The sequence below is a fragment of the Neodiprion virginianus genome, chromosome 5 (genome assembly GCF_021901495.1).
Source record: "Neodiprion virginianus isolate iyNeoVirg1 chromosome 5, iyNeoVirg1.1, whole genome shotgun sequence".
In the NCBI taxonomy this organism is placed as follows: Eukaryota; Metazoa; Arthropoda; class Insecta; order Hymenoptera; family Diprionidae; genus Neodiprion; species Neodiprion virginianus.
This window is the reverse complement of record NC_060881.1, coordinates 22,853,677-22,866,201: the sequence shown is the minus strand read 5'-3', so window position 1 is coordinate 22,866,201 and position 12,525 is coordinate 22,853,677. Positions and strand designations below refer to the sequence as shown.

Here is a 12,525-nt window from a genome sequence, read left to right as displayed (position 1 = left end):
ACTACCGTATAAACCTTACAGGGTATAACTATTTCACGAATTACCTGACGTTTCATTCGCATGGAGAACGTCAAATATTCTTATTCTTGTTGTCTCCGTGTTCCCCATTTGCTCAGTTTGATTTTCACACACATTTAAAGATTTTTCAGTACAGTTGATACGCAAGATAATCTTCACAATACCGGTTGTCAAAAAATCATCATACCTTTCCGCGTTGTTTCGTTCGGCTGCGTTCCAGCTTGATCTCATCCTTTGCTTCTCTCAATAATCGTCGCTTTTTTCTTTCACTCATAATAGTTTTTAAACACACCACCCATGAGATCGGTCAAACTTGCACAAGCGGCACAATGCTAACTCGTGCCGGGACGAGACTGGCACTTTTTTCATTGTCTCTCCACGGAGTCTCAAGCTTGGAAATTCGAGTTGTCGGGGAGAGAGAGAGAGAAAAAGAACGAACATACGAAAGAAACGAGCCAGCCGAATAAACAATTCACTCCTCTAACTTTCCTGGCAAATTATAAAGAATTTTGAATATCGGATTACACGTCGAAGGTTATACTGGAAATCCAACATATCCAGCGGGCAAACCACAACGAAAAACACACGCCTGACACATGACACGCCCGCGGCGACGGGAATCATTCCGATTATCAGTAACCCGCCTCTATTCTTACATCGAATGAAAAACAAATAAATTTAATCACCGTACCAACTTGACAGACTTGTTCCATTCCTAGCAGCATGGCAACTGCACGTTTGACGACCTTACCGATTGTTTTTAATGTCAAGCCCGATCGCTCTTATATATATATATATATATATATATAATAATAACAACAATAGCAATAACAATCGTAGCAGTCGTTATTCCGGGCACATCATATTTTTATTATTCGTCAACACATAGACGCGCACCCGTAATACTTTGATACGTGTGGCACGTGACCTGTAACACCTGCGCGGTCTCCATCTTGAAATGGTTCGCACGATTCGTCGAGTTGGCAGAGACGCGCCCCCGTGTTCTTCGTCACCCACACGTGCAGTGTTGTATGAAGCCACGTGCCCGTGAACCGCGGTGTGAGCGAACCGAAGAAACTAACAGCTGTGGGTGATCGATTCTTATCAACATCCCGATTGCAGCGGATCATTTGCATTCGTCGATTTTTGGCTGACTTTACTCCGTAAACTGACAGGGTAGTCTTTATTACAAATATAGAGGCTCGCTCGTACCTGCCTGAACACAAGATACGGACGAGCAGAATGGACTGGTGCTTCGATTAATTGGGCATTCGATGAATCGTTTTTCCGATCAATCGATTAATCGACGGTTTCGATTCGTATATCGATTGACCTGCTGAATTACTACGAGGCAACTTCGATCGATCGAATAATCGAAGCCCAAGATTAATCGGTTGATTGGAAATACGATTAACCTCGGTTCGTCAAAATCGTCGATTAATCGGTGAATAGGAAAAAACGAATAATCGGAGATGCGGATTAATCGATTAATCGCACAACACTAGAATGGACTCTGTAGAACTATACAATTACAGAGGCATGTTTGCCGATTGAGATTGTTTCCTCGTTATACCCTTTACCGAGATGGGACTAATCGTAATTGATTTTCATAAGTCGCCGAAATTTTTTTTGGCATACAGGACCGAATGTAACCCAACAACCCCAAACTTGCTACTACGTACCACCTATCACGTGTGCCGTGCGGCATTATACCTACGAAATACCCTATCGGGCAATTATGTGGCATCCGTATGTTTAGGTACACAGACTCGGATTAAATATAAATAGAAAGCGTATTACCTGCATGTAAAAAGCTTCTCCCCGTGTGATGAGAAAACTGTTGGCTCTATCGTCGGTCTGCAGAGCGAATAAACCAGACGCTACGATGGCAAGCAGAGCTGGAACAAGAAAAAACATTGTTGGGTCATTGCTTAGCGTGGTTATCAAACGGCGTACTTGTACAATATCGTCTTTACTTCATAAAATATGCGCATCGTATATTCGGTTTTTTTGAAGCGAAAAACGTACAAAAACCCACGCATACATATATGCATACTTTTCAATCTAAACCTCGGGTGTTATTTGTATTCGTCATATAAAGGTGCTCTCAAGATGCTCTTAGACGCATATCCGTGAATACTTAAATATAACCATACAACTATAATCCTGGATACGTTCGAACATGCGTGTATGTGTTAAACACCTAAATAGGTACAATGTATCCCACGTCGATTGGCTTACTTATCGACTTTTGTCACGAACGTAGACGTACGGTTTATTATGTACCTATAACTTGTGTTATATGGTTCGTTACGTATAATTCGAAGAATATCATGTAACCGATGTAATTTGGATGTTGCATATTCGGATGCCAAGAACACGTACTGAGTCACGATATTCCGAAAGTATAATACAAACATTTACTATAAAATATAGTTACAAAAATCGTGGAGACATGGTAGCCAAAGCTATACTTGCATCACAAGTCGAACATTGTAGTTGTTGTTACCATGTGCTAGGAAAAATAAGTTTTTCTAATAATTACGCGTAATTTTACTTGATATGCAACATACCACATACGCACTAAGTTCCTAGTAACCTATTATCAACGCCAATAATGAAATACGCATTCTTAACCTATGAAAAGTCACCGCACTCGGAAGGATTTTAACCCTGGACACTTGTTTGAACACCATAATAAATCACGGATGAAGATATATCAGTAGCTGAGCTAGATTTATGGTAAATGCAACAATGAAGATATAGTCACTGGAACTACATTTATGGTTTCTCATACTGTACACATATTACACATCTTGATTATACAATTGAACCCTCGTATGAAATGACACACAGACGAAGAAAACAATTATTTAAAAGGATTATCGTATCATTGACCATGTGAGATAATTAAAATGCACATATTTGTAAATAACAAACATGAAGAAATTGTTCCAACTATACACCTTGTTACAGGCCCGCATTAAAATGGTGTGCCTCCGACGATACCGAATAATCTAACTAAACATCTTGAATAGTCGACATTCTGACTTTTTATATAATTAGTTGCACAATTATTATACTATCTTTAACCGTTACATGTTGACTAACAGAGTTCGTTTGAAGAGACATTTATTTATAGTGTACCAAACGAAAATTATAGTAAAGCATATCATAAAATTGGTTGACTGGACTATAAATTTTTAACTTAACAAATTGTCAACAATGCGTAAAAATTTTTTTCTCAGTGTGCGTACGCGCGCCCTGCACCTAGTTTCCCAAAAGGTAAACCAATGCGATAATTTCAACTTTGCGGCGATTATTTACGGTTGCATGATGTATAGTATTGTGAGCTAGATCTCAGGAATCTCTCTCATTTTTTGTCAACTCCAAACCCATACCATTCTATTGTTTCGGAATAACATTTTCCGTGATAATTAAAATTTTTTAAATACTTACTTGCGAGAGTAGCGAGCGCCACTTTGGCAATCAATGCCGTACTGTAGGACATGAGGATCCTCTTCGCCGAAGAAGCCATCGCTAATTGAATAACACTCAAGACGACAAATATCGCCAATAGAACGGATGCTCCGGTTGCTGAAAGACCAGCCACCCATACAGCCACTGAAAATGAAGAAAATATTGCGATTCAGGTAGGTTGTAATGGTCGATTGGCGAAACCGTATGAAAGTACATTATATTTAATATAACCCCACTTGACATCCCATAAATGTACTTTACGTATGTATGGGGCATTCCACGCCAACTGTACCAAAGTTGGACCCTTACCATTTTTGAATTTATTCAAAAAGATTTATGCGATTTTCCCAACTCCAAAATAGTACCCTGAATTTTTTCAGATTTTTTCGAAATACATCTGTATTACTTATAGTTTTTTCAAAACAACATGTCTTATTCCGTAATTTAAAAATCTGAAAAAATTCTCAAAAATCTTGAGTAAGATATCAAAATCTTCAAACTCAGACCCAAAGTCAGCCGACGGTTGCTTCTGTGCTTTAAAAAACTCAAAAAAGAGTAGAAGTGATCACAGATCCACTCTGGACCTAGGCTTCAGAATTCGGACATCTATTTTATAGAATTTTTTCAGATTTTAAAATCAAATATGTCATAAGAAATGATGGTTTTCAAAAATCATAATAAAATTTACATACTCGAAAAATTTTTTTAAGTTTTAAATTTGGGACGATCGCATAAAATTCTTTAACAAAATCAAAAATGGTAATGGGCCAAAATCGATACAATTGACGTGGAATGCCTTGTGTACACACAACGACAGATTTCATACCACGAGCACGTGTTTCATCAGCGCGCCCCAAGCATAGAGCTGTGCGATATTTCGGCGCAGTGAAAGTTTGTTAAATATGTGTTGAATTAAAGTATGCAACATTCTTTTAGGCCAAGAAAAAAACTTGTACCCGATACTCAAAAGATACTAAAAAATAACTAGAAGCTTAGGTGGTCCGTCGTGCCCCACGTTACCCTATACATACGAAAGTTCGGACAACAGCGACGCGATAAATTGATCTCGGCGGAGCCCCTATAATTCAAAAGTAGGTAGTCTTTACGGTTGGCCATTACTGCAATGATGATGAGTAGAAAAGGATCCGAGTGGTCAGACGAAACCCGCCAAACACTTGACGCGACCAAGGGAAAAGAATCGTCGACGTAGATCCGAAATTTGACGGGATAAAATCTCATTGCAGCTCATCCTCAGCACAATGGACTATTGTTTGTACGATTCACATCCCTGGATTTCGGTGATCTGATTTTTTTTATGCTTAAATGCATAACCCCAAATTTTACCGTGTTAACGGGCAACTGGCGGAATGTTTATGGCACGCAATCAACAAGGAGCTAACTTCGACCCCCGTTCATTTTTTCGTTTCTAGTTCAGAGTCTGTAATAATATCCTTCACTGGAGCAGTAGACTTGTTCCATTAAAGATGTGATATAGGTAATCCGATCACGTGGAATATTGTACGTCTGTATTAATGGCGTCTTACCGCACCAACCGCATAATTATTATCCATAATTTTTTAATCTTTAGTCAAACGCCAACGCTGGAACATCCTTATATTATATCCCGATTCATGAGATCGTGATCAACTCACCGACCGGTTGAAACCTGGATACCGCTGAACCGCATCTTTCTCTGCCGTAGAGCAGCTGTTTGCATTGTCGCCAAGGCCCAAAGTATCCGTTTTCTGCTGCGGAACCAGCTAGAACAAAAGAAAATTGCAAAAACAAAAATTGCCTATTGGATTCAACGCTGAAATTGAAATTCATTAATCGGCTCCCCCTCGTCGTTATTCCCGCGCACAAGCTCTTTTTATCAACTTGACTTCAGGATATCCGTTTTTTATATTTCACATGCCCACCTAATTGGCCTACAAACGCGCTTGAACAAAATTTATTGTAAGCCCACGTGTGATATGTATAGACGGGCAGAATCTTTTCAATACTTTGGCACCAGCTTTGATGGTGGGTTCAATGACCGAAAGTGAAAGGCTCATATACGACTGGAAACGGTAAAATTCAACCCGTGCATATGAACACTGGCTTAGAGTTTTGTACATATTTGTGAACACAAGGTATTGTACGAATTCGAAAGTGGCTAATAAATTCCTAGTTCAATATCAGGGTGCAAGGTAGCTATAAACGTGACGGCGATGTAACGTAATCATACGAAGTATACATATATAATCCAGTAACTAACTCTACGATAATTGAAACACAATGTCCCGCACATTCTTTCACATTTCTCTGTCGCACCCAGCTGTATCATGTCGCGACCTCGAAATTTGTTAGTTACTCGAGCTTTGCGACGGTTATTTGTCTTTCTTTATGTTGTTCGCAGTTTTTTTTTTGTTTAGGGTATAATTTGTGTTTTTGTTACATCGGAATTCATGTCGTTAAAACATGTGAATCCTATCGGCTACGATGTAGGTTGTAGAGGTTGTATAATGCATGAGAAGAGAACGTGTTGCGTGCGGGTGTGGTTGGAAAGGTGATCTCATCGCTGGCAATTTTTATTGATACAGTTGAGAACCGTTGGCTGATGGCTTTGTTACGCAATAACCGAGATGGTAAAAATCTTGCAACACAGTCAGTCGCTTGTGGCAAGATAGACCCGCGGTTGGGGTTCGAAATTTGAATTTTTTCCAATTGTGTTCGACCGAAACGGTGATATAAATAATACAGCTTGATATCTTTGGGTTAGATAGTATCTCCACATGTTACGGCATTCTTCCAACTGAAACAACATAACCTTGACGTTCATTTTTATCTATTTCAATGACAAACAACTAGATGATCATTAGTTTGAGGGTATCATAATAGCTTTGCAAATATGAACGAACTTCTTTTTGGTGATCTCTAAAAATTATCCACAGTTGCCACTTGGAACTTTTCAACCGATGAATGTTTTACTGTTTCAAATCGCGGCATTCACTTGATCCCGTGGACAATTTTTTATCCGTCCATAGAATACGATGATTTGATTAAGCCGGTTTATCACGAGTTTCTTTTTTTTATTCTTTTCACTTTTTGACGATCGAAATCGGGTGACGAGGAATATAGAGCATAAAAATATTAACCAACCCAAAATCATTGAGCTCTATTACTCATACCGACGTTTTACCGTGACAAGTGATAAAATTTGAGAATAGGGCCGCAGGGAAACGCCCTCAAATCATAACGACGCGAAGTGAATTACGGGAGATCTCATGGCTAGAAAGTATACCGTTAATATACCTTTCGAAATTCTAGCCGTTTCGTAACTGATGCACCGTTAGTTCATTTATAACGAACACGCACTGACTATAGCGATGCATGTAGGTATACCAACGACGATGAACGAAATGGTAAAGCAAAGTACTCACAAGCGGAGTATCAGACCTCCGAATCATGGATTCTGGTGTAACTTTCCAAGATGTTTCTTAGGCCCAAAATATGGAGCTTCTAATAAATAGTTATATCTACCGGGCCATTCTTCGCACAATTTACAATATATCAGATTGTCTATAGTTCGCAGTTTATACTTAACTATAACTGTGGAATAATAATAGATCCGTTTACACTTGAATCTACAAGATCCTGTCATCGAAACTTTAACGGAGAACAATGAGAATTGATATTTAAGGCAAAAATACACAACAGGTTTCATTTGTCATAGCATATTACCCGTTACATTTTTGATATTGTAAATTTTACCCAAAGTGCAGGGAGGCTTATGAGATGAAATTACACATGACAGGCTTCATATTTTAAGCAAAGGAAACGATCCTAAGAATTTGAGCAGAATCGATGGTCCAGAGGTCTGATACTCTCCTTGTCAGTTTAACGGCGATGAAGGTCGGCAAACCCACAGCGGTTAGCGCAAGACGCAGTCACCACGAACGGCTATATCAGCAGTCTGTTTCACCGAATTCTCGGCATAACGATGTTGTAGGTAAATTATACCTACTTACTTGTAACAATATAAGAAATCAGTGGCAGTCGAAACCTTATGAGTAGCAGTGGTGAATTTAAAGCTAGATCACAACGTTGCAAAATGTCCGTACGTATCGTTATACCACAGACATTTGGTAGAAATACAGACCCAACTAACGCAGGGTCACATTAACACCAAAACGAACTGTTGCGCGACGTACGCGAATGATTATACAGATGCGCACGTACATTATACGCTCCCTACATCTAATGTGATAACAGTATTGCCAAAGGGGTCCATTCCTTTACCCTTGCCCCCGCGTATCTGTTGCTATTGGTGGTGTGACACGTAGCGTCAAGGTTAGGAACCGGCGAGAGGCGTATACAGGCAGCATGGATGATAATTAAGTTCAAAGAGCTGAGAGCGATGTCTAAAGTGGGTCACACTAAAATGGGAAACCTTACCTAGATAGGTAAATTTACTCCTCTACATTGGCCGTACGTTTAACTTAAATGCCATCTCCGTTGATCATTCTACAACAAGTATCTTCATACCGGCATGATTGGCACGAGAGCAGCCTGATTTTGTGAATACACATTTCGCTCGTCCGTGATCCGAGCTGTTGCAATCGTAAATCACTCAGATCTGACTCACGCCGCAGAATTCCATAGTTGCACAATTCCGGCATAATGTCACAGCCTTGGTCTTGAACCTTTATCGATCTGCCATGCAGCTCAATGACACTTTGTATAGAAAATAGAGTATCGTTCAATGTGCTGTAAAATATACGGTCCTCTAAACATAACGCACGCGTCAAACATCCGGGCCATATTAGTACACCGATATCAACTATACGCTTCGGAACATCGCATCACAAAGATAAACGTTTATTTGTGTTCTGATCCCGAGAATCACTAAAAGCAATTACGGAAGAGAATGAATTTAATGAAGATGAATATAGTAACGTTACTGTAACGATGCATGTTTAGGAAAAATCGTTACTTCGCACCTTTAGAGATGTCTGAAATTTAGTAAACCGCCTTATTAGACTCATCTTACTTTGAAAAACTGACTCCTTGAAAGTTATTCTAAAATTGCGTAATAACAATTTTTTCCCAGACGTTTCGTTATGTTAACGTTGCCAGATTCAGCTTCATTAAGTGTGGATATAATTAGTATCGTCGCACTGTAAGAACCTCGGGAGAAAATAACAAAATGTTCAAATAAAACACGTGGTATCAACAAAATTTGTAAGCACTACCCTTCGAACCAAAGAAAAATCACACCTCGAGTATTATGTAACAAGAATATCTCAAGCTGATAGGAAATGTTGATGAAGACGATGACGGGTTATAACCTGTTCGGGCAAGTCTGTTGAAAGTATAATATGTGGCTGACTCTCCGATGGCTTGAGGTAGAGAGTTTCTGAGATTATAGCAGATGCTGGTAAAGATTTTTGAAGCGTAGTCGTTCGAAGGGGGGAATCGATTAACTGATTGACGGATTGATTGACTGATCTGTTGATTATTATTTATGACGTCCTAGTCATATCCATCGCGGGGCAAACCGGAGGCCAGAGAAATATCAACGTGGAAAGAGGAAAGAAATATTAGAACGAAAACGGAGTAAAACATGAACGTCTATAGATTAGCAAATTAGAGACAATTTTTACCTACCATCAGGATTTGAGAAGTAACCCCAAGTAGGCGTTGCCGCCGCAGCAGATTGCAGAACGAGAGCTAAAACGCCGACGGCCAGAACCCCAGCAGCACCACGTGCTGCTACTGCACGTTTTTCATCCAACGTTGGTTGCACAGTCATCATACCTCGATGACTTTGGTGGTGGTTGTTCGATTCTGCCATTCTTCATACCGTTCGATACTGAATCTTCAATTCAGGCCTCAGTAAGACTTAGAAAACCAAGATTTGTCAAATCGTTTTGTCTGTTTTTGTATTTTGATTTTCTTCCGTTGATTTTCAAGCCTCTTTTCCGACTCCTCTCATCCGAAGCAAAATCTTTCCTCCTTTCGCCGAGCTATTTGCTTTTAAATATATGCCTGTGCGCGGATCCACGTCGGTATTTAGTTTTTCAAGTTTCTTTTAAGCCCTGTGACATTTAATTTGAACCCGAAGTGAATTAACATTTGGTATATTCAAAACCCAACGCAAAAACACTTAAAACTTTTATCCCTGTTCAGTTGTTATTATTTGTTCAGGCATACCACAGAATGAATCTTCAAAATCACGGCAAATATGATTGTACTTTTTATTTTTAAATATCCATCAACGATTTCAGATATATTAAGTATGTATGCTTTTCAATTTACACTATTCTTCTCGTCTTCTTGAAATGTTATTTATCAACCCGTAACAGGCTTTGCAGGCTGCAGGTACCGTAACAATTGAACGCCACAGATATCGACCGGCATAAGTTTGAAGTTTAGCCGTTGCAGTCCACAGATGTAGACTCACCGGTGTTTTAATATTTATTAGTCAAGTTCCACTGATCACAGTCGAGTTAAGTTTTGACCACCGCCGCGACACAAATCACAAAGGCACGCTGCCAACTATTGTCCTCTATCAATACCACAGCAGTTTTCCTGGTCAACTCGAGAACTCGGTTCTATCTTGATTTGGGTCTCGAAATGCTTTGGAGGTTTTCAACCCTTTGACGTGCCCACCGCCCTCGTGGACTGCCTCAAGCCAAATACAAGTCGATCATTGAAATATCGGGCTTCACTGTTCTCCGTATTAGCTCTTCTTATTTTTCCGTAAAGGACCGTTTTCTTATGCTTCGTAAAAAAGAATCACATGTTTTTCCGTAAAAGATATGTGACAAAGAGTTTCCATTTGTAGCGTATACGCATTTGCTTGTTGTTTCCTCGATTTTCCTTCTTCCGTCGCTGCTTTCTTTAATCAAAATATACGAACAACACCTGCCAGATCGCCCGTCGGATCGGACATACACGCGGCGAGTGAATTATCAAACACTGAGTCGTGTTCCGTCGAAAACAACAACGCTGCATCATTCATCCTCGTCGACGATAGTGTAAGATAGGTTCCGTTACGTTTTGGAAGCTTTCCCAATGCCTGTGCAACGAAAGCTGGCCGATTGTCAGAAAATAAATACCATGGATTGCGGCGGACGTTGGGACGCGCCTACTTTCGAGACTTTGTTCGTACGGCTGTAACCTGATTGGCCTCGGGCTACCGCCTAACTTGTGTACCTATACGGTATTCCCCCAACTGCAATCAATATGTACAGCATAGTAAGTTCCACGCGGTGGACAGCCCGCAACGGCCGTTAGGCGATGATTCTCAAACGATTCCACTCCTCCCGGCTGCACACTCGACAACCGAGTGTCCGTCAGTCGGTTGCTACTTTCGCCTCTTCTTCCGCGTACTCTCGCAGCTTAGTACCTTTGTATCGGGTTCCCTTCCTCTCCCTCTCGACTTCTTTCTCGCGTCTTTTTCCTCTTATAATATCGTCCCTCGAGTCACCCCGTCCTCAAAGGATAACCTGCAGAGTGTGGACTTGAAACCGGTTTTCGCGATCTTTCGCCTTTGCTAAAAATAAACGTTAGTCAACCGGCACACGGTTATATCGCCAGTGCTGAACGCGTGTTTCGAAAATGATTTTGACCGTTGGGAAAATTTCCGGACAACAAAATCCGATCGATACTCGTTGTGCCGTCTAAAGACGTAGCGACGAAAGACTTTTTTTTCTCATGTGTCGGTTATTCGCCAGAGCGAAGTCAGCCTGTCGGAGATGCGCTATAATAGTTCTCACGTACCCCACTCTAGCTGTCATGCCTGCACGCCATTTTGATTCGGCAAGGTGTGCACGTTTTAATCGTTGTACCGCTATCGAAGCGCGTTTTCCAGTAACCCGACACTTGTTCACTCGGTAACCTTTCTTTCGAAAAAAAACGTTCTCGTTGACCTCTACCCACTGCTTGATGCTTCGATCCGCGATTTTAACCCAAATGACTCGGTTATTCCCACTACGTCTCGAATCGAAGGAATTACCGATTTTCCTTATTGTTAACACATTCTGCATTGACGTTTACCAGCCAGTGGCCGTGTAGCGAGACCGTCTTCAGCGTACGGGGGCATCGGATGCCGTGACGAACTCTACTCGAACGATTCTTGCGACAAACTGCAACGTATACGATAGGAAGGTACCTACGATATACGAAATATCCGTCCTGACGAGTTGACTTTTGTTACTGTTTTGACCTTTACTATTTTGCAGTACCTATAGAGGTAACGAAATCTATGATCTTACTTGTTTGTCAGCTTGAACGTCCAATTAGAGACGTTGCATCGTTCGCTCTCCCACCGAAACGTGCTTGTACTAAACGCTACCACTTGCAGGCCAATAACGAATGATCGCGCGGTAGCAGGTTGTCTTTGGTTTGCCATTCCCGAAGTAGCATATCCGTGATGTATCGCTGGATCAGGCGATTCTTGATAACTGCATAATGACAAGTGCGAGGACCAAGTTGCAGAAGAAGCCACGCATTGGAAAAGCATGTGGAACAATCGGAGGTTGGTGCAGGTATCCACCTGGTTACCAACGGTCATAACCGTGTCATTCGACGAATACGTGTGCAGCCGGTACTTGGGCTGCTATCGAAAATAACATTTTTGCTGCTTCTATTTACTCCAATGTTTTACTCCAACCTCATTATAGGAACGTTAAAGGTATACTTCCTTCCAGGTAGTACGGATGAACTATGGAAAATTGATGGGTAACGACCCTCGTTGCAGTTGTAATAGTTGACAGAATATTATTTTTTCCCTCCCTCCCGCCCCCCCACCCTCCCGCCCCCATCACCGCCCCTCACCTTTCCATAAATCGAGCGTTTCACGTCGTCACCTCGTCACTATCTGGTCTCGTTAGCTGCTGAGAATTTTTGAGGGGTTCTCAACCGTGATATCAATTTGTAAACGAAACACCGTGTTTGTAAATGCGTATTGAGAACGACGAGAACGTGCGCGCAGGCCTGCGCGATGGGCAGCACTGAACCGATGTTGCAAGTTGATGCCGT

General features: G+C 41.0%; 1 protein-coding gene across 6 annotated transcripts in view; it reads right to left on the bottom strand.

Moving 5' to 3' along the window:
• LOC124306370 (uncharacterized) overlaps positions 1 to 12,525 on the bottom strand; it is an 18,087-nt gene extending 5,562 nt beyond the window's left edge. The window contains exons 1-6 of one of the 6 annotated variants that reach the window (XM_046766994.1): positions 12,322 to 12,519; positions 11,760 to 12,208; positions 9,148 to 10,991; positions 5,151 to 5,258; positions 3,478 to 3,642; positions 1,819 to 1,916 (exon numbers count right to left, since the gene is read on the bottom strand). In XM_046766994.1, the coding sequence (XP_046622950.1) occupies positions 1,819 to 1,916; positions 3,478 to 3,642; positions 5,151 to 5,258; positions 9,148 to 9,334 (558 nt within the window). In that variant the 5' untranslated portion in view covers positions 9,335 to 10,991; positions 11,760 to 12,208; positions 12,322 to 12,519. Of the gene's footprint in view, positions 1 to 1,818; positions 1,917 to 3,477; positions 3,643 to 5,150; positions 5,259 to 9,147; positions 12,263 to 12,321 lie in introns of those variants that run through there. The other 5 variants (XM_046766997.1, XM_046766992.1, XM_046766995.1 and 2 more) reach the window with 5 other exon arrangements.